The following is a 23,690-nucleotide window of genomic DNA, read 5'->3' as shown; positions in this document are numbered from 1 at the left end:
GCAATTGAATTATTAAAAACTTTGTCTTTCTTTCTAAGATTTTCAAAATCCTAAAAAATTGTTATGATTTTTAAACCAAAATTTGATTCAAAATTCTAAATATATCCATATCCTAAAATATTTAATGTCATTCTTGAATAATAATCTAAAATTAATAAAATTTCTAAGTTTTTCAAAATCATAAATAAATACAAATCCTAAATATTTTTATTTCCTACTTAAATAAAAATATAAAAGAAATAAAATTTCTAAAATTTTCAAAATCTAAATTATTTAATTTTATACTTAAATAAAAATCCAAAACAAATTATATTCCAAATTTATTCAAAATCGTAAATAAATACATACCTAAAGAAGAAAATTGACCAAAGCTTCACCAATTACCACATGACACCTTGACCTACCAGAGCTTGCCACGTACCAATTCTTAAAACTCACTTTTTTTCTCTCTCTCTTTCATCCGGATATTAGGGTCTTTGCCTATTTTATAATGCAGGATTGTATAAAGTTCATAAAGCTATTGCAACACTTCAAGATCTATGTGCAGGTTTCCTTTTGTATATAACACAACTGTGAAGTTCTGTGAGCTATAGAAAAAGTTGTGCATTGGCAAGTCCCTTTTGTATGGCACAGGTGTATGACACAACTTTATTCTAATGTGTTGCATAAAGTCAACCAAGTGCCCGAATGGTGTTTAAATTGGGCTGTCAAATCAAAAGTGGGTTGTATTGAAGACAGAAGATAGATATGGTTTAATATGACTTAGACTTGAGGTGAACAGTGCACATTGAACAATGTTTGCTGCAATAGTGTCTAAAGTTGAAGAACCTATCCCAGAAGTCTAACAACTATTTCCAGATTTCCTTTTGTATATAGTTTAGCTTTTGTAGGCAACATGATGTATTTCTGAATTGAAGCAATTGCCAAATCTACAATACAATATAGTTCTGTGGACTATAAGAGCAGCTATTCAATGGCCTTCCCCCAACAGTGTTAAAATTGGGCTGACACATGCAAAGTCCAATCCTAAAAGGCATCATAAGAAGTGCATTCTGAACCTGCATTCTAAACCTCTACTGTACAGCTACGAGGTAAATTAATAAATTAATAAATATAAAAAAAATAAATCAATTAATGAAAATGGTGCATCATTTTTTTGGAATGTCACTATTTAAATGAACTTTTGTCATTGTGTTGTGTCACTGAAACTGTTTGGTCCATTTGCTGGAATACACAAAAATTGTTTGGTCCATTTGTTGGAATACACTAATGACGTTAACTCATTTCTTAAATGACGTTAATTCAACAAAGGAGACATGGAATGTGGTTGTCAGAGTGTTACGACTATGGTGTGTGCAAGATTTCACCAAACAGAAAATTCCATTTTCACTAGAGATGGTTCTACAGGATGAAGAAATAAGTTTTTCAAAAAAACTCTCGGTTCTAACAAACATATATTTTTCATTTGTTGTGTTTAAAGATTGTTTTGTTTTTGAACTTTGTAGGGAGTCCGTATACATGCATCTGTGAGGAGGACTCTTATATACAAATTTCAGAATCAAATATGTGAAGATCGTGTATATTCCATACAATCTTTTACTGTTGCCTCCAACTCAGGGTCTTACAGAACAACAAAACATGAGTATAAGATCAACTTTCAGTATGGGACGAAGGTATCTTTAATGGCTAATGAAGTGGTACCACAAAGTACACCACAATACACACCTCTCTCTCTGATTTTTGCTCCTGGCTTTGACACAGACTATTTAGGGGGTTAGTGAAATTATATGTTGTTTTTAGGGTTTAATGTTTTAATACAACATTACTGTTTTTAACTTCAGTAATCTTTTTATGTAGATATAATTGGAGTTCTGACTGGAGTGGGAACAGAACGCGAATTGCGAAAGGAAGGAAGAACTAGCAAACTGAATGTCATCTCCATAGATTGTGATGGGTATGTTGTAACTTCAGTCCACCATTGTTTCCTTTTTTTAAACTAACGTTTTAACAAAGATGTTTTTTGAGAGTAGTTTTCGGATTCAATGCACGCTCTTCGGCAATTATGTAGATCAGTTAAATGCCTTCCTCGCTGCTGGGGAAGTAGAGAATGTAGTTATAGCTATCCAATTTGCCAAAGTAAAGTTGTTCAGAGGTATCATTTTGGATCAATCAAAGTATCTTATTTCTATTTTCAATAATTAGGTTCCAAGTATATTTTTCTTACATGTTAATTTATAGTATTATATAGACAATATCTATATTCAGAACTGCATTGATTGCACAAAAGTGGAATATAATGTACTGACTGAAGAAGCCTTACCGTTGAAAAAGAGGTACTTTACAAATATCATTATTTGTTGTGTTCAAAAGATGGTTTGCGTGTATTCTAATGTAGTTTTAATGTAAAGGATGTTAGAAAGTATGGATTCTCCATCCCAGGGGCTAAGCCAACTATGTGAATCTTCAAAGCAAACTCCTGAAGATGAATTCCTTCAAACCTCCACCAGGACCACCATAGCAGGGCTGAAGGATTGTAGAGAAGTAAATGTCATTACATATTTTGTAATTCGTGATTTGTCTTTGGTTTTCACTTATTTAGACATGATATTTACAATTTATATTTACACAGGTGAACACCTTCATAGTTCTTTGCACTATAAAACATGTTGTGGACAATGATGATTGGTGGTACACTGCCTGCATCTGTAATAAGGCAATTTATCCTGACTCCAAAATGTTTTTTTGTGAGAAATGTAACAAGCACATTATGAAAGTCACGTTTAGGTACACATTTTGCAATGTTTCTTATTTATTTATTACTCAATATTGACTGCAGTTCAATACTGATATTGTTTTTTATGGCAGATATAAAGTGCAACTACGTGTCATTGATGAGACTGATTCTACCACTTTCATTCTCTTTGACAGAGAAGCAAACTCACTGCTGAACAAATCATGTGCTGAAATTTTGGAAACTCATGATAAGGTTATCGTTGCACACCTTTAGATGTGAATTATATTATATTATATATATATATATATATATATATATAAAGATCTTGGTTAATTTGAATTTCATTTTGATTTTAGAATGGAAATCTTCCAAAAGAATTTGCAGACATACTGGAGAAAAAGGTTTTATTCAAGGTTGATTTAAAAACTGATACAGGTTTCAGGTTTGAGCAAACCTTTAGAGTTAAAAAAATTTGTATGGATGAAGACATCATAGAACGTTTCATTCGTGGCAATAATAGTTCATTGGTAAGTTATGCTTTCCAGTACCATGTGTGTAATATAAAATATTTCTTCAATACTGATTTCTTTAAATGCAGTTTTTTGAGAAGGAATTGTATGATCAAGATGGCAAAAAGGGCAAAGGCAAACTAGCTTTGACTGATGCTTCCTGTGAGAACATCACAGAGGTATTGTTTAATTCTGATAGAGAGTAACATTAGTTGAAAACATTTATTCTTAATGTGTGTGTATTGAAACAGGATTTGTTGAACAAGTTTGGCAGTGAATGCAACGAGTGTCAATCCCAAACTGTGGATTTGAGCAATGACAATGCTACAGTGACTCCACTTAAGAGACAATCTCCAACATTGATTGAAGTTGCAGAGGAAAATCTTCCGCTTAAAACATTTAAAAGAAATATTAAAATTGAAAAGTGAAATGTAGTTTAAGGATTATGCTCAAATTTGATGTTTGGAGGATATTATGGAACATTCCTAAATCAACAAACATTCTTCAATTATGTAATATTGCTATACATTTGAAATATTTTGCAGAATTATGTTTTTCATTTAATATTATTGGACTTATTTATTGGTGTTATTTATGGATAAATACTATTATATATGACATGTTATGTCTTGCATTGTATAGTTGTGTATTGCTATTGTTATTTTGTACATTTGAATATTTTGATATTCAATGGCTGAAGATTGTGAGAGGATGCAGAAACTTCTGTCACAGGAAAGTTGTAGATTGTGAGAAATGAAGCAAGCACATTTGAAGCAAGCACATATCTCTTCATCTTTTTTGCATTTCCTTTGCTCCACTGGTATTAATATTGTTACTTTTCTGTTTGTTTCGTTTTCCAGTATTCTATATCATTTTTGCAGAAGATTTTGCATCAGAATCACAAAGCACCTATAGAAGGCGACTATGTACCTTAAACGGCGACTATTTTAAGGTGATAGATGTTCTTCATCATGGAATATTGTTCTCTCTTCTTGGACTACTCTTTCTCTTCATCTACTTTCTGAAGTATAAAGTATAATAACTGAAAACTTATTTTTATTTGTCCTAACTTATTTTTATTTATCCTGTGCAGGCACCATTTGATGTATTGTATCATCTGAATTTGTAGCATGGATTGTAATTTGTGTTGATAATAATATCATAATTGTTGTGAGTGCATAAAAGTTGTTGTATTAGTATCATGAAGAGTTGTAGGCAATTATTAGCAAATATTGTAATTTTAATTTCACCTCTTCTATATTGATGTTATGAAAATCTATAAAAATTGAAAGATTTATCATAGATCTTTCTTAATGCAATTGTTTTTTATTCTCATTAAAATAGACTAATATAAAATTGAGAACTAATATACGGATAAATACAAAATATTAAATTATTTTATTTCCTACTTAAATAAAAATTTAAAATAAATAAAAGTTATGAGTATTTAAAATCCTAAATAAATATATGTCCCAAAAAATTTAATGTCATTCTTAAATAAGAATCCAAATTAACTAAATTTATATGTTTTTCAAAATTTATAAATAAATTATTTATTTTTCAAATAAATTATTTATTTTTCAAATAAATTATTTATTTTTCAAATAAATTATTTATTTTTCAAATAAATTATTTATTTTTCCGGCGATGTGCTTCTTGCGGCGATGCCAGACCACCTGATCTTCCGTTATCTAACACGACGATGACACCAACCTGACGTCAACCGATTATGTACACTGCAGAACGCCACTTTTACAAATGACGACTATGTACACTGAAGAACACCACTTCCACAAACGGCGACTATGTACACTGCAGAACGCCACTTTCACAAACGGCGACTATGTACACTGCAGAACGCCACTTTTACAAATGGCGACTATGTACACTGCAGAACGTCACTTCCACAAACGGCGACTATGTCCATTCACCTTTATACAGTATCTAAATAAAATAAACCAAATATAACACTTCTCTTCAAATGATTTTACTAGTTATAAATTGTAATTGAAAGAATTAAAAATTGTAATTGTAAGAATTATTAATAGGTTATAAAATAAAATTTCAAGCAGAATATTGGTTTATATATAGATATTGGACGTTTCATGACAGTATCATAAATACACTGTTGAAGTATCAAAAAATTTTATGGATCTTCAATATGTAGCTTGAGTAGTTACCAATGTCCATATCCAGAAGATTCATTCTGCTCAATCTTCCATTAATTATGAAAAAAAGATTATCTCAAATCTGAATAATTTTGAATGGAGCATCCTGCACAAAAGCAGTAGTTTAGTTGTGCTTATATCAGAACATATAAAATTTAATTGTCCATAAAATAATTGTTCAAGCACAGTATTCAATCTGAGACATATTATGGGATGCTCAATATGTACCTTGGGAACCTACCAATGTCAATAAGTTTTCATAAAATGTGCTTTCTGAATCTTTGTCAGTAATATTTGTAAGTATAACATCCAATTTTAGAATGTGTAGTAACCTTTATTAATCCAATTTTGGAATGTGCAGGCACCTTTATTAATAGAACTTGGTTCTATTGTGTGAAAGTTTGTCGTCTAGCCTAATTTGCTTTTACTTTAGCAGAATAAGCATATTATGTACAAATACCTTAACCCAAACTGCAGAATGTCAAAGTGCAACCCAAAATGAAAAATTTGGATATTCCCGCTCTAAACTTTCCATGGTGAGTAAGTATTTAACCAATTGTTTTGTGACTTTAATTGAGGAATTAATTGAACTTCACTAATAACTCTATATTCATATGGATCCATATGAGTCCAAGTATGCAAGAAATCGAAGGAAAATCATCCTTCAAAACAAGTTCAACAGAAAAACTAGCAAAGTCATAGGTAGAAACTCATGTGTTTTTATTTTTTTGTAATATTGAATTTAAGTTTATCATTGATAACTATATTTCTTCAGGCACTTCAAATAAAAATTGCAGTGAACAAAGTTCTCAGACAAGCACAATTTCATTTGGAGAAGCAGATTCTGTTTTAAGAACAGGTATATGAGTTTATGATTGTTGTTTATTATTTACTACTAATGCATTACAATGAAAATGCACTACAGATGTCCATGACAAATCATACCACAATCCAACAAAGAAAATGAAGTTGGTTTTTAAGGAAGAAACCATAAGCCAAAGGAATAAGGTAACAACTACTGCATATGGATTAAACTACACACAAAATGCATTTTTTGGCAGAGACAATACAGAAGATTTTTGTCTGTCAAGTAATGCTAAGTCTGCAAGAAACTTATATTCGGGTTAGACCTTATATGCAAGTAATTATTTAGAGTTTAGAATGTAAGTTTTCTGAAGCAACTGCTAATGCATTCAATATCAAAATTTAATGCAGATGTACTTTACAGTTCATCCGAAAATGCAACAAAGGAACATTCCATGGTTGTTACCCCACAATGTACAACCAAAAACAAAATCTTAAGGGGTACAAAGCCTATGTTGTCACAGAATGCAAGATCAGACTTAGAGAATAGACAACCCTCATGTCCTTTAAGTATAGGTAAGTCTTTAAGCCTTAGTTATAAAGTAATATTGTATATCATTAACTAAATTAATGATTGTTTATACTATTCTTTATTTGCAGTTAGTCGTTCTGGAATTCAAAACACACTGCACTCAATTGCACAAAGGAAACCATTATCGGAATTGAACTATAGTAAGTGGACGTCTTAAACCATGAAATTCATTAAGTTATTCAATTAATACTGGATTTGTGAGATGTCATATCTTATTTTAAACTTTGATGACAGATACTCCAGTGTTGGCTCAAATATCTTCTTTATGTTCTGAACTCCAAAAGTCATCTGACCATGTGCAAAATAAGAAATTATATCAGTTACCTTTGAATATTAAGTACTCATTATGGAACACATCAAAAAATTGATGAAGAACAAATAGGTTGCAATTGTAATTTATTAATTACTGTTTATATGTATCCATTTTTGATATCAATAATTTGTCTATACAGGAGAAATTGAATTTATTCATTGTTCTGGAGGTGGACACCATTCTTACTCTGTCTCTCAAAAGAAAGCTATTAGATATCCTTTGAACATAATGAATTCATTTAGCAAAACTTTGCATTATCCTGAATCTTCTCCAAGTTATGAAAATAATGGTAAATTATCTTTAAGGTGCTTCCTCATATTGTGTATAGAACTATTCCCATATCTAACTATGATTATTTTATTTATCTCAGATGATGTATACAACAATTTTAGAAGTGAACTATATTCAAAATCTTAATTACAAGGTTAGCACATTATGTAATTGTTGATATTGTATAACTTCTGTGAGCATAATAGCAATTATGTGAGAAAGTAAAGCATTTCTAATACATTATTAATTTATTCATAATACATCATATTAGAACTCATGATTCCTGTATAGAAACCAAAATTATATGAGTTCTTTTTAATTTTCAGATGTTCTTCATGTTGGTCAACCTTTGATTGAATGTGTTCACTGTGGAGCTATTTTGTGGTATGAGGAACGAGCTGATAAATCAAAACGTCCACAAGAAGTTCAATTTTCTATATGTTGCCAAAATGGAAAAGTACAACTACCTTTCCTACAAAGACCCCCAAAAGTGCTACACAAATTATTAAATGGTGAAGATCCTAAAAGCAAGCATTTCTTAGATAACATTAGAACTTACAACAGTATGTTCTCCTTTACTTCAATTGGTGGAAAGATTGATTCTTCTATGAATAATGGTAGTGCACCTCCTCAGTTCATACTTAGTGGCCAAAATTATCACTGTATTGGAAGTTTGTTACCAGAGGCAGGTTCAAATCCCAAGTTTGCACAATTGTATATATATGATACAGAGAATGAATTAATTAATAGAATGAGCCATTTTGAGTAAGTATTTCTGTATTTACTCATACTTAAACATTCTATTTGTCGCATTGTTTATGGTTAATTCTGTTGGATATGGTTTCAGGTCAAATAATGATAAATCCATACTTGATAAATCACTGGTTGGTGATTTCATAAAGATGATTGATGAGTAGAATGTTCTTGCTAAATCCTTTCGAAGAGTAAGGGATGTCTCTGTTCAGGATAGACCATCAGATTTTACACTTCGATTATTTAGAAATAGATTCAAAGATCCAAGAGTGTACAACACGCCGTCATCAGATGAAATAGCTGCTCTAATTGTGGGAGATTTTGCTAACATGGACGTAGGCAGAGATATAATTGTTAAGAAGAATTGTGGTAATTTAACAAGGCTTCATGAAACACATACCGCTTTCATTCCACTACAATATCCTTTGATGTTCCCCTATGGAGAAGATGGTTATCAAGAAAATATTCCAATAAGGGACCGACACCGTGGCAGTGAAACTAGAAAAAGAATCCGTGTTTTCTTAAGGGAATTTATTGCATTCAGAATTCAAGAAAGAAATTGTGAGTTTGGTAACATAGTACATGCACGTAGGTTGTTTCAACAATTTTTGGTGGATTGTTATACCATGATTGAAGCACAACGTTTGTCTCTGATTAGGGCAAATCAAAAATTAATTCGGTCTGAAATTTTGAATGGCTTACAAGAAGCAATTAACAGAGGAGAGACTGATTCTTCCTGCGTTGGTAGACGTGTGGTTTTGCCTTCATCTTTTACGGGTGGTATGCGTTACATGTTCAATAATTGCCAAGATGTTATGGCCATCTGTAAAAGATTTAGTTATCCTGATTTGTTCATAACAATAACATGCAATGTCAATTGGCCAGAAATTCGTGATGCTCTTGAGCCAAAAGGATTAAGTCCATCAGATAGACCTGATATTGTTTGTAGAGTCTTCAAAATCAAACTTGATCAAATGATGACCGATTTCAAGAAGAATAACTTTTTTGGTCAAACAAGTGCAGGTTATTATTTACAGTAGTATGTTTTCTGCATATACTTTTCTGCATATTCCCATAATTAATTCTGCATATATTTTTCTTTTGTTTCAGGAATGTACACCATTGAATTTCAAAAAAGAGGTTTACCACATGCTCATATACTATTATGGTTGGATGGATCAAACAAGCTGCAAAATTCAACAGATATTGATAAAGTCATATCTGCTGAATTACCTCACCCAAATTTGTATCCGAAATTGTTCAAAGTTGTCAAAAGCTACATGATACATGGACCATGTGGAGTGGCTAAATTAAATTCACCTTGCATGAAACAAGGTAAATGTTCAAAATTCTTTCCCAAAAAGTTTACATGTGTAACTACTATTGATGAAGATGGATATCCAATCTATAAACGTCGGAATAATGGAATTTTTGTGGAAAAAAATGGTATCCAAATGGATAATAGCAATGTTGTTCCATATAGTCCCCATCTTCTTATGAGGTATCAAGCACATGTGAATACAGAATATTGCAACAAGTCAAATTCTATCAAATATCTTTTCAAATATGTCAACAAAGGGCCTGACATGGCTACAATGAAAATTATCAATGGTAGTACACAAGATGTTGATGAAATCAAGAATTATTATGATTGTAGATATTTATCTCTGTGTGAAGCTGTTTGGAGAACTTTTGGCTTTGACATACATCATAGATGGCCACCTGTACAAAAGTTATCATATCATTTACAGAATCAACAATCCATTCTGTTTAAAGATGATGATAATCTTGATCAGGTATTTCAAAATAATGAATCTATGAAGACAATGTTTCTCGGTTGGTTTGATGCCAACAAAAAATATGCTGATGGAAGGAATTTGACATATGCTGAATTTCCAACCAAGTTTGTCTGGATTGCTACACAAAGACAATGGAAACCAAGGAAGCAAGGTCAGAATATTGGTAGACTCACCTATGTACCACCTGGATCTGGAGAATTTTATTACATGAGGATATTGTTAACTATTCAAAAAGGTTGTTTGACTATGCTAGCATCAGGACAGTAAATGGGCAAATAAATACATATGAAGAAGCTTGCTATGCACTAGGGCTATTGAAAGATGACAAAGAATTCATTGATGCAATAAAAGAAGCAAGTGAATTAGCTTCTGGTCATGAACTCAGGCATCTATTTGTTTCATTATTGTTCATGAATACAATGTCCAAACCGGATGTGGTTTGGAATGCTTCTTGGAAATTACTGTCAGACGGAATTTTATACCACAAAAGAAAGGAGTTACGGTTGCCAGGTACTGATTCTTTAAAATGAAAATTTTAATTACATAGTTTCAACTATAAATTATGAATGTGTTTTGTATATTTGAAAAATGTTAGGTCTTCGGATTGAGGATAAAGAACTACATGATCTTTGCTTATTAGAAATACAAGAGTTATTGATGGCAAATGGCAGGCCATTACAAGAGTTTGTTTGTTTGCCACAACTTGATCCTTCTCATTCATCTTTCTTTCAAAATAGCTTTATTATGGATGAACTTAACTACAACAAAGATGAAATGGTAAAAGAGCATACATCATTGTTGAAATGTCTCACTGCTGAGCAACTAAATGTTTATGAAAACATCATTTCATCAGTTGTCTCTGAAAAGGGTGGTTTTTTCTTTCTATATGGTTATGGTGGAACAGGAAAAACTTTCATTTGGAGAACATTATCTGCTGCAATTAGATCTACAGGAAAGATTGTGTTGAATGTAGCATCGAGCGGAATTGCTTTTTTATTGCTTCCTGGAGGGAAGACAACACATTCTAGATTTTGTATTCCTATTTTAATAAATGAAGACTCAACTTGCAACATAGCTCAAGGAAGTCATAGGGCCAGGCTTTTAATTGAAACAAAATTGATTATATGGGATGAAGCACCAATGATGAATCGAATGTGCTTTGAAGCCTTTGACAGAACTTTGAGAGATCTTATGAGAACGGTGCATGAAGAAAATAGTAAGAAACCATTTGGTGGGAAGGTTGTGGTCTTAGGAGGTGATTTCAGGCAAATATTGCCAGTTGTAAAAAAAGCATCAAGATATGATGTTGTGAAGTCAACAATCAACTCTTCTCATCTTTGGCTAAGTTGTCAAGTCTTAAAACTTTCTCAGAACATGAGACTAAACCATGCAAAATCTAATTAAAGTGCAGAGAATATCAAAGAATTTGCTGATTGGATCCTGAAAATTGGAGATGGTAAAATTGGTTTTAATGAGAATGGTGAGTGTTCAGTGGAAATCCCACATGATCTATTGATTGAGGCCACTGAAACCCCTTTGTTGTCATTGGTTAATTTTGTTTATCCTAATTTTTTGACTAACATGGTGTCTCCTGGGTACTTTGAGGATGGAGCAATACTTTGTCCCACAACTGAATCAGTAGAGCAAGTGAATGATTTTATTTTATCTCTATTAAGTGCTCAAGAAATAACTTATCTTAGCTCGGATACACCTTGCCAATCAGATGAAGACCAGGAGATTCAAGGGGAATGGTTCACGTCTGAATTCTTAAATGAGATAAAATGTCCAGGGATACCAAATCATCGACTTAAGTTGAAAATTGGCGTGCCTATTATGCTTTTGAGAAATATTGATCAAGCCAATGGTCTTTGTAATGGAACAAGGTTGCAAGTTATTGCTTTGAGTAAAAATGTAATTCGTGCAACAGTTCTAACAGGAACAAACATTGGTGAGAAAATATTGATTTCAAGAATGAATTTGATCCCTTCAGATGCAGGTATGCCCTTTAAATTCCAAAGAAGACAATTTCCAGTAGCTTTATGTTTTGCAATGACAATTAATAAGAGCCAAGGTCAATCATTGGCAAAAGTTGGTATATATCTTCCACGTCCAGTTTTCACACATGGACAGTTGTATGTAGCTGTCTCTAGAGTCAGAACGAAGAAAGGATTGAGAATTCTTATTCTTGATGAAGATGGGAATGTAACAAACAAGACAAAAAATGTTCTTTATACTGAAGTTGTTATATGTTACACCTTGAATTGTAATTTGAAGTTAAATCATATTGTCACATTCAATTTACACTGCAGAACGCCACTTCCACAAATGGCGACCATGTACGCTGCAGAACGCCACTCTTACAAACGGCGACCATGTACAGTGCAGAATGTCACTTCCACAAACGGCGACTATGTACACTGCAGAACGCCACTTTTACAATGTTTACCTTCTTTATTTTCTTCGTAAAAATTTTTGGTAACTAATTCATAGTATTTTTTTTAAACCATAAATTAAATAACAAAAAAAAAATAATGACAAATTTATAGGCTTTGATTTTCATTTCACATGATTTTATGAACAAAATATAAATTATAATATTGAAAAATTAATGAATAAAATATTATAATATTGATAATTAAATGGAAACTTAACATGAGCTATACAATAAATTACTAATTTAAAAAAAGTATTTATATATTTTTATTAATGGCAATTGAATTTTTAAAAACTTTGTCTTTCTTTCTAAGATTTTCAAAATCCTAAATAAATAAAAATTCTTATGATTTTTAAACCAAAATTTGATTCAAAATTCTAAATATATCCATATCCTAAAATATTTAATGTCATTCTTGAATAAAAATCTAAAACTAATAAAATTTCTAAGTTTTTCAAAATCATAAATAAATACAAATCCTAAATATTTTTATTTCCTACTTAAATAAAAATCTAAAAGAAATATATCCATTTTTACTTCCACAAACGGCGACTATGTACACGGCAGAACGCCGCTTCCACAAACGACGACCATGTACACTGCAGAACGCCACTTCCACAAACGGCGACCATGTACACTGCAGAACGCCACTCTTACAAACGGCGACCATGTACATTGCAGAACGCCACTTCCACAAACGGCGACTATGTACACTGCAGAACGCCACTTTTACAATGTTTACCTTCTTTATTTTCTTCGTAAAAAATTTTGGTAACTAATTCATAGTATTTTTTTTAAACCATAAATTAAATAACAAAACAAAATAATGACAAATTTATTGGCTTTGATTTTCATTTCACATGATTTAATGAACAAAATATAAATTATAATATTGAAAAATTCATGAATAAAATGATATAATATTGATAATTAAATGGAAACTTAACATGAGCTATACAATAAATTACTAATTTAAAAAAGGTATTTATATATTTTTATTAATGACAATTGAATTCTTAAAAACTGTCTTTCTTTCTAAGATTTTCAAAATCCTAAATAAATAAAAATTGTTATGATTTTTAAACCAAAATTTGATTCAGAATTCTAAATATATCCATATCCTAAAATATTTAATGTCATTCTTGAATAAAAATCTAAAATTAATAAAATTTCTAAGTTTTTCAAAATCATAAATAAATACATATCCTAAATATTTTTATTTCCTACTTAAATAAAAATCTAAAATAAATATATCCATTTTTACTTCCACAAACGGCGACTATGTACACTGCAGAACGCCGCTTCCACAAACGGCGACTATGTACACTGCAGAACGCCGCTTCCACAAACGGCGACCATGTACACTGCAGAACGCCACTTTTACAATGTTTACCTTCTTTATTTTCTTCGTAAAAATTTTTGGTAACTAATTCATAGTATATTTTTTAAACCATAAATTAAATAACAAAAAAAATAATGACAAATTTATTGGCTTTGATTTTCATTTCACATGATTTTATGAACAAAATATAAATTATAATATTGAAAAATTAATGAATAAAATGATATAATATTAATAATTAAATGGAAACTTAACATGAGCTATACAATAAATTACTAATTTAAAAAAGGTATTTATATATTGTTATTAATGGCAATTGAATTCTTAAAAACTTTGTCTTTCTTTCTAAGATTTTTAAAATCCTAAATAAATAAAAATTCTTATGATTTTTCAACCAAAATTTGATTCAAAATTCTAAATATATCCATATCCTAAAATATTTAATGTCATTCTTGAATAAAAATCTAAAATTAATAAAATTTCTAAGTTTTTCAAAATCATAAATAAATACATATCCTAAATATTTTTATTTCCTACTTAAATAAAAATCTAAAAAAAATATATCCATTTTTACTTCCAGAAACGGCGACTATGTACACTGCAGAACGCCGCTTCCACAAACGGCGACCATGTAAAATGCAGAACGCCACTTCCACAAACGGCGACCATGTAACTGCAGAACGCCACTTTTACAATGTTTACCTTCTTTATTTTCTTTGTAAAAATTTTTGGTAACTAATTCATAGTATTTTTTTTAAACCATAAATTAAATAACAAAAAAAAATAATGACAAATTTATTGGCTTTGATTTTCATTTCACATGATTTTATGAACAAAATATAAATTATAATATTGAAAAATTAATGAATAAAATGATATAATATTAATAATTAAATGGAAACTTAACGTGAGCTATACAATAAATTACTAATTTAAAAAAGGTATTTATATATTGTTATTAATGGCAATTGAATTCTTAAAAACTTTGTCTTTCTTTCTAAGATTTTCAAAATCCTAAATAAATAAAAATTCTTATGATTTTTCAACCAAAATTTGATTCAAAATTCTAAATATATCCATATCCTAAAATATTTAATGTCATTCTTGAATAAAAATCTAAAATTAATAAAATTTCTAAGTTTTTCAAAATCATAAATAAATACATATCCTAAATATTTTTATTTCCTACTTAAATAAAAATCTAAAAAAAATATATCCATTTTTACTTCCACAAACGGCGACTATGTACACTACAGAACGCCGCTTCCACAAACGGCGACCATGTACATTGCAGAACGCCACTTCCACAAACGGCGACCATGTACACTGCAGAACGCCACTTTTACAATGTTTACCTTCTTTATATTCTTCGTAAAAAAATTTTGTAACTAATTCATAGTATTTTTTTTAAACCATAAATTAAATAACAAAAAATAATAATGACAAATTTATTGGCTTTGATTTTCATTTCACATGATTTTATGAACAAAATATAAATTATAATATTAAAAAATTAATGAATAAAATGATATAATATTGATAATTAAATGGAAACTTAACATGAGCTATACAATAAATTACTAATTTAAAAAAGGTATTTATATATTTTTATTAATGGCAATTGAATTCTTAAAAACTTTGTCTTTCTTTCTAAGATTTTCAAAATCCTAAATAAATAAAAATTCTTATGATTTTTAAACCAAAATTTGATTCAGAATTCTAAATATATCCATATCCTAAAATATTTAATGTCATTCTTGAATAAAAATCTAAAATTAATAAAATTTCTAAGTTTTTAAAATCATAAATAAATACAAATGCTAAATATTTTTATTTCCTACTTAAATAAAAATCTAAAAAAAAATATATCCATTTTTACTTCCACAAACGGCGACCATGTACACTGCAGAATGCCACTTTTACAATGTTTACCTTCTTTCTTTTTTTTACAAAAAAAAATAATGACAAATTTATTTGATTTTCATTTCACATGATTTTATGAACAAAATATAAATTATAATATTGAAAAATTAATGAATAAAATGATATAATATTGATAATTAAATGGAAACTTAACATGAGCTATACAATAAATTACTAATTTAAAAAAGGTATTTATATATTTTTATTAATATATGAAAAACAATAGAAAAAACAAACCGATAAAGAGATGAAAAGAATCGACATAAATGATAAAAGTAAGAAACTTTAATAAAAAAAACTTCAAAAAATATCATAAAAAAAGTCAAAAATATAATATAAAATATTATTAATATAATAATAATAATACTTCATCAATCATTGTACCTAATAATTATATCTGTATTTCTTTCCCGTGCGATGCACGAGTACTAGTATTTAAGACAAATTTTACTATTATTATATATTGAAAAATAATTTAATAAGTTATATATATATATATATATATATAATCTAAATAACTTATAATTACTCAAACATCTCAAACTAATTACATTATAATACATTTATTTAGATCTGGAATTAAAATAACCACTAGCTTGATTGTTTGCTTTTAGTTACCAAACTCTTATGTTGTATTTTGGATTTGACCGTCTCCTATTTATATCGAAAGTAGGATGTAATTTGTGATTTTTGGATTCGTGGTTGTGTAGGCAAGTGTGAGGACAGAATATGGAGGAAGACAAGTTTTCGGTTCCTCTCTTATGAACATTGAAAGGAGAGCAAAGTCATATAAACCGTGTAAGTTTTACTCAAATTACCCTTCGTTACATTGAGTGTTTTAGTTAAAAATTGATTTCCAAGTATTACATAGTTCATAATCGATTGTGCATTTTATTTAAGTTCAAAATTGATTTCCATACATTACATATTGAGTTGAAAATCAACTATTGTTGGAGATCCCACATCGACTAGAGATAAGGACATTTCATTGTATTTAAGTGGGTGCAAACCTCAACTTTATGAGCCGGTTTTATGGGGTTGAGTTAGGCTTAAAGTCCACTCTATAATATAGTATCAGAGTCATTTTCGAGCCTTTCCTAGTGAGTATTTGTGTTGGGCCTATTGTGTCACCCGCTATCGGACCAAAATTCATTATTTATTTTTTTAATTATAAGGATAAAATTGTAAACTTACATTTTACACCTTTAAAAAAATTATAAATCTCCTACCAACCATCACATCTCTCGCAAACTCCAATAAATTTTTCTCATACATCATACATTCACCCTAGCATACCCTAATCAAAACATACTCAATTTTTTTCATATTTTTCTCTTAAATCTTCACACATTTACTCTCTCAAATTCTCACAAATCATCTCCACAATCTAAACACACCCTTAGTCTTAATATATATGATTATCTTATAGTACATGTGATCTATTATTGAGTGTTAGTTGAATATGTTATAACTAACTTGCAAATTATTTGGTGTTGTAATTTCATAATGGTTTCAAAAATGTTCTAAACTTTAGGATAGTTAGAGTCCTATAAATTGGACACATATTTTATACTTTTAGATATTACTCTACTTTTCCTTTCAACATACAACTTCATATATATTGAGAGTAATGGTTTGAAAATGAGAAATGAGCAAAAGAAGTGACAATGGTGGAGGATTAGTTCTTTTGCTTTCATACTTAGATAATCTAAATGTATTTTCATATAATTGTTTGACAAGTTTGAATTATTAGAATTTGCTTATATAACTTGTTATTAAAGTCACTTAATCGTTTTTTTTATAACTCTATTTAAAATGGAAGAGAAAGATTTTTTTTTAAGATTTATGTAATTGAAATGGTATTTTTCAATATTTAATGTCGTAAAATTTTGTTGAGAACACAAACAAAGTGATTTCCTAATACGTGAAAGAAAACGAACATTGTTCTTGAAGACTTATCTGCAATATATTATGCAATTCAAGACATGATAAGAACTTTTCTAGTAGAATATGCTAAGGATTATATAAGTAGAAAATACAAAAAAAGTGTAGAATCCAAGATAGAGAATATAAGAGAATGAATAAATGTATGATTTTAGAGAAAAATAAAAACATCTATTTATGAGAGAACGATGAACGTTGCAACGTGTAAGGCAAGGGTCTCCAACATCCACATAACCAAATATAGGATAAGGATTTATATTAAAAAAAATGAAATGATAAAACCAAAAATAGGATAAGAAAATTTATTAACAAAAGATAATAAAAAAATTCAAATGGTAAAAATGACCTATACAAGAAGAAGCAGATAAACTAAAATGTGAAGAAAAAAAATTGAAATGAAGTTGGCAATTTGATGCACTAAAGGGCAACAACTCATGTTACTATTTTATAAGGTATATTGGAAGTCTTAATATACAAATTGTTTGAAAGCGATAAAGTAGATAGTATGAGACTTGATGCCTTTCACATTACTCAAAATACATTTAGGCCCTGTTTGGTTTTGGGGGTGGTACTGTTGTCGACGATGGAAGTCTCAGTACCACCCCGTTTGCTTCCAACGTTCAATGCGGGTGAGGGAGGAAGTGCGGAGAAAGTGGAGTGGGTTTAGGCTCTTCTCCAAGATGAAGAGAAAGTAGGGATCATCAGAGCGAGTGCCACATCACAGCTAGGAAGTTACCCTTGTGCCCTTGTTTTTCTCCTCTCCCTTTCAGGACAAACCACTGCCCCCTGTATGCATGCCACATCAAAGCGTGAAATTCTTGACTTGGCTCAAGAATCGTTTGACCATTGAAGGCTGTGAAGGTTGTGAATGCAGTGGGTGAGGAGTAGGTGTGCATTAAGTTGGTTGTTCAGTATATAAAACCATGCATGGCTGTTTCACTGATCAAAGAAACCGAAGCTTGTCCTCATATGTATTGAGTTCTACTGGGGTTGGAGAGATTAGTAAGGCATCAGAGTGTGTGGTAGGGGTTCACTAACATTGTGCTTGGTTCATCCCAGATGCTTGGTTGATCTCAGGTGAGCATATGACTTTGCTTCAATGGTGCTTAATCGATTATGGCTGAAAAAGCACTAGCCAGATAATCGATTATGGAGTTGATAATCGATTATGCAAAGCCAGTAATCGATTATGTGTTAAAAATTCAAGACATAATCGATTATCTTAAGCGTTCATAGATGGTGATAATCGATTATGGCTTTTGATAATCGATTAAGCTTGTTTTTTGCCTTGTTCAATAATCGATTATTCTTGATTTTTTTGGATAATCGATTATCCTTTGTTTGTAACTGATGGGATAATCGATTATGTTCTAATTTTTTGTGAGCTTTGTGAAATTCTCTGGGTTGCTTAAGTTGCTTAATTTTCAGGCACTCTCCTGGTGTGTTCTTCATCCCTATTGTGTTGTTCTTCAGGTTTATTAATTTTTTTATGTTAACTTTTTGTTTTTAATTTTTGTTTTATATTTATGTTTGGATGATTATTCTTTTGTAATATAATTTGTTTAGGGTTTAGTTTAGTTAATTATGTTAATGAGTTAGTAAATTAATGTTGTTTCTAATTCCTTTATTTGATTTATTTTTTTAATTTTTGTAGATAGTTATTATTTTTTTAACATTTAAGAAAAATATTTATTTGTATAAAATTAATGATTTACAAAATGGAAATAGAAATTTGTAAAGTTTAGGTTTTTTTTATATTTAACATAAATTATTAATGTTATAATTAAAACAATTAAAAAAATATTGTAGTAATTAAAGAAAACTGAAAAAGTTTAAATAAATATTTTTTATATTTTTAATAATAAATGTACATAGTTTTTTTTTAACATTTAATTGTTTATAAGAGAATAGATTTATTTATTTAAAATGAATATTTGTATTCTGTAGGTTATTTTTTATTTTACATAAATTATTGATGTTAGAATTAAATGTTATAAAAAATGTTATAGTAATTTAAAAAGGCAGAAAAAGTTTAGAGAAAAAATTTGAATTTGTAATAATAAATGTAGATAGTTATTAGTTTTTAAAAATTAAATTGTTTATAAGAAATAGTTTTTTATTTGTAAATAATATTTTTACAGAATAGAAATAAAATTTGATAATGGTTAGTTAATATTTTTTTTATATTTGACATAAATTATTAATGTTATCATTAAAAACATTAAAAAAAAAGAATGTTTTAGTAATTTTTGTTATAAGATTTAATTGTTTATAAGAAAAAAAATTATTTATTTAAAATGAATATTTTTACAAGTGGAAATAGAAGTTGTAGTTGTAGTTCCTGAAGTTCCAAAACAATCGCCTTTCATTTGTAGTTCCAGAAGTTGTAAACGGATTAAAGTGACTTTCTCTTAATATTTATAATAAAGTCTTTAATGAAAACACAAATTCATAAAAAAAAACTGAATAATACAATTTCATAAATAAAGTTTAAAAGCAAATATTGTATATATAGATTAAAAAAATAAGACTCTGTAAAGCTGCCAGACAAATTCTCAAATTTTCTATGACCAACTTAAAACGGATCGTTTGCATTTCCAATCTCGTCTGTTTGGACCAGTTTCAGAACATATATTTTAAGGGTGTTTCTTTCTTCACCTCTATATTTTTCTTTCTGCACCTCTACATCATTTACAAAATTAACTTGGAAGGTTTTAAAAATTCCAAAGTCAGCACATACCATCCTCCTTCTTTCTTCTCTTCATTTTCATAGATACTCTTGAGAGCAACAGTAGTATCAATGAGATTTCTTTCCTTTATTTATGATTTTTGGTGCGTTTTTAATGGACTTGTGTGGTTTCCATTGACAATTTGATGATAACTGAATGTTTTTGAAAGCGTGGTTCATAAAAAAAAGGTGAGTTTCATTTATTTTTATAATTTTGAAATTGGTAATCCATAATATTTATGGAAATGACAAATTCAGAATGAAATGAAAGAATCTATAGATAATACAAATGGAGAAAACTCTCAGGGTAAGTTTAAACACGTGTCTTCTCCATAAAATTTTGAAGAAAAAAACCAAAAAATTTAATACTAAAAGTAGTAAAACTTCAACCAATCAACACAACACACCTGGGCAAACCAAAACGTGACACGTGCCACGTTTTAAAACTCACTTTCCCGTTTGGTTTTCTCATTCTTCCTCATTTCGCTTTCTTTTTGTTCTCTTTCTTTAACACTCTTTTTCTCTTTCATCCTATTTTTCTCTGAAACCCTAAACTCCTCTTCATCTTTTGCCCCCTTCTCTCCTTTTTTTCCTTTACTCTTTTCACCATTTCGACAACTGTAGAGCTGCTCTATTGGAAAGTAGTTTTGCCTAAAAATATCATTACCCATCTTTAGAAATGACGCCTTCTTTTGAAATTTGAAATGGTAATGGTGATTTTCTTTCACTATATATTGTGTTGTATCCAACGCCTTTTCATTTCTGTTTCATTTTCTTCTCTTCATTCTCCATGGACCAGGTAATGCTTTATATATTTTTGTTCGTCTCATTATCACGTCTATGTTCTATTTTTAGGGTTTTGTGATTAAAAAATATTTCCTTTTTACGGTTAATTTTTATTTTGTTGCAAATCCACCGTATATTCATTCATCGATTGAAGATTTTTTTCCTTTTTTGCATTCTAGGGTTTTCAATCGTTTAATCGTTAATGGTGTTGTTTTTTCAGTATATGGTTTTATGGTTGAAAACCTCAAGATTAACAAAGCATGTAAAATGTAATGTTTTTTACCTCCTCTTTTGGTTATTTTTGATAATTTTTTGTTGTGTCATCTTCTGATTCCATGGTTCATCAAAGGATATCTCTTTTTTACGGTTATATTCAGTCACCGATTGAAGATTTTTGTCCTTTTTTCGATTCTAGGGTTTTCAAGGGTTTAGTGTAAAAGGTACTGAGTTTTTACCTTCTCGTTGGATGCATTTGATAATTTTTTGTTGCGTCCTCTCCTGATTCCATGGTTCATTAAAAGATATCTCCTTTTTACGGTTACATTCAGTCACCGATTGAAGATATTTGTTCTTTTTTGCATTCTAGGGTTTTCGAGGGTTTAATCTTAAAAGGTACTGAGTTTTTACCTCCTTTCGATGCTATTTTCATTTTGATTTTGTCCTCTTTCATATTGATGTTCATAAACATTTTTTGGTAAACTCTAATATTTATGCCAAGGCATTTTTTGTTTATTTGTTTCTAGGCTTCTCGGTTCAAAATTTCTAGGTTTGTTTCCTGCTATTCTAATTGCATTGTTAATTTAATTCATATTGATGTTCATTCTGATTTTGTTCTCTTTCATATTGATGTTGATATTGATTATGGTAAGAATGTTATATGCTTATGGGATGTGAATTTCTTTTTGCTTTCTTGATGCATTTAACTACTTCCACAGTCTTTGTTATCTGTTTCTTATTATTTTTTGAGTTTTGTTGATATGAAGGTTTCTTAGATAGGAGTTTTTCTTAGACATTTACAACTTCTGCAGTTCTTCTTCTGTTTCACATTTCTCAGATATACATTGCCTTCAACATATTAAATTTAAATTTTTTATATATTATTTTATACTGACACCGTTTTGTATTCTTTATTCTTTGTCAAGTAATCATTATCATATAGTATTATTATTATTAATTATATTCTGGATGCTTCTCTTCTCTTTATACACTGCCTTCAGCATATTAAAGTATTGGGATTATGAGTAATTTTTAATATATATTGTGCCCGTTTTGGTTTTCCCATATATTGTGACAGTATTGTGCTTTATACACTACTTTCAAGATCATAATATCTTCTTTCCAGATTTACTACAGCAAGTAATCATTATATTATATTATATTATATATTGTAGCCTTTTTCTATTCTTTAAACCCTGATTTAAATCCATTCATTTATTATTCAGAGTCCTACTTTCTTTCCCACTTCCTTACTTCTGTTGTTCTATTATTCACTGCCATTGCGCCCACTGCTAAAGAAATTGTTAAACTTGACACACAAGGTCTGTTTTGTTCAATGAACATCCGCGGTGAAGTATGTATTTTTTATGGGTATTTTCTTAACTTTTTACTTTTATACATTTTCTACAGTTGCTTAATTTTTTTTTCTTTTTTTCAAAATTTCTAGCTTAGGTATATTGATCGTGCATTTGCTATTGAGTTTGAAAAAGAACTTGGTGAAGAGTGGACCCTTGCAGATAGCGCAGGGAATGTACATATAGTAGAATATAACTAAGATTTGTTGTCGCCAGAAATCATGACAGGGTGGTGGGCTTTGGATGATTTTTATGGGTTTGAAGGGGATCACACTATCTTATTTCGTTATGTAGGCCAAAACGCTTTCCATATAACCGTTTATATGGAAGATGTCCCTAAAATTTATTTCAATCATTATTTGGAAGAAGTTGAAGGGAGGAAATCGTTGACCATTGGTCCCTTTCACCATTTTTCCATTAATTTGACTCCGGTAGACGTAAATGCAAGTTCTCTGGTGAGTTTATCATTGATTTTTTTTCAAATGACTGCTATATTGTATTCTTTTTGTTTACTTACTATTTTGATTTTATTGAAGGGTATACCTCCTGCATTTTCTGAATATCTTCGCCAAGGTAGATTCAAAACGGTTACGCTGCATGGACTATTGAAGGATGTTGAATGCAAGGTTTTAAAAGGAAGGTTTCCTTATAGAACCATCAAAATTGGTAGCGGCTGGAAGAATTTTTGTCGTCGTCATTCTTTTCGTCCAGGCCAGAAAATTATCTTTGAATGCGATAACAGGAACCCATCTTCTCATATCAGGGTTTTGCTATTGATGACAAGTTTTTAGGACAATTTTTTATGTTAACAAGTCTTTTAAGTTTTTTGTTATGCTTTTAGGCTAAATCTTTCCAGTTGTTGTTTTTAAACGAAGACAAATATTTAATTTTGTTTGTTATTTGTTAAGTATTACTTAATTTTTGTTAATTTACTTTATTTTTCGTTGTATTCGTTCCCTACAATATGCATAGATAACATTTTAGATTGTTCAAATTTTTTCATCAGAACGTGTAAGAGTC

General features: G+C 29.7%; 1 protein-coding gene and 1 pseudogene across 1 annotated transcript; both read left to right on the top strand.

Moving 5' to 3' along the window:
* The first annotated feature begins 1,269 nt into the window (after window positions 1-1,269).
* On the top strand, window positions 1,270-3,671 carry LOC137838588 (replication protein A 70 kDa DNA-binding subunit B-like). Its single transcript, XM_068647831.1, has 11 exons — window positions 1,270-1,398; window positions 1,506-1,773; window positions 1,858-1,954; window positions 2,031-2,152; window positions 2,249-2,333; window positions 2,409-2,541; window positions 2,630-2,784; window positions 2,866-2,986; window positions 3,091-3,261; window positions 3,333-3,422; window positions 3,495-3,671. Exons 1-11 carry the CDS (start codon window positions 1,270-1,272, stop codon window positions 3,669-3,671), a joined length of 1,548 nt encoding a protein of 515 aa, XP_068503932.1.
* A 2,354-nt stretch (window positions 3,672-6,025) lies between these two features.
* Window positions 6,026-22,870, top strand: LOC137838589 (uncharacterized; annotated as a pseudogene).
* The last annotated feature ends 820 nt before the right edge of the window (window positions 22,871-23,690 follow it).

This window comes from Phaseolus vulgaris, chromosome 4 (genome assembly GCF_051622355.1).
Source record: "Phaseolus vulgaris cultivar YP4 chromosome 4, ASM5162235v1, whole genome shotgun sequence".
NCBI classification, from domain to species: Eukaryota; Viridiplantae; Streptophyta; class Magnoliopsida; order Fabales; family Fabaceae; genus Phaseolus; species Phaseolus vulgaris.
The sequence above is the reverse complement of the archived record's forward strand: the minus strand, read 5'-3'. Positions and strand labels throughout refer to the sequence as shown.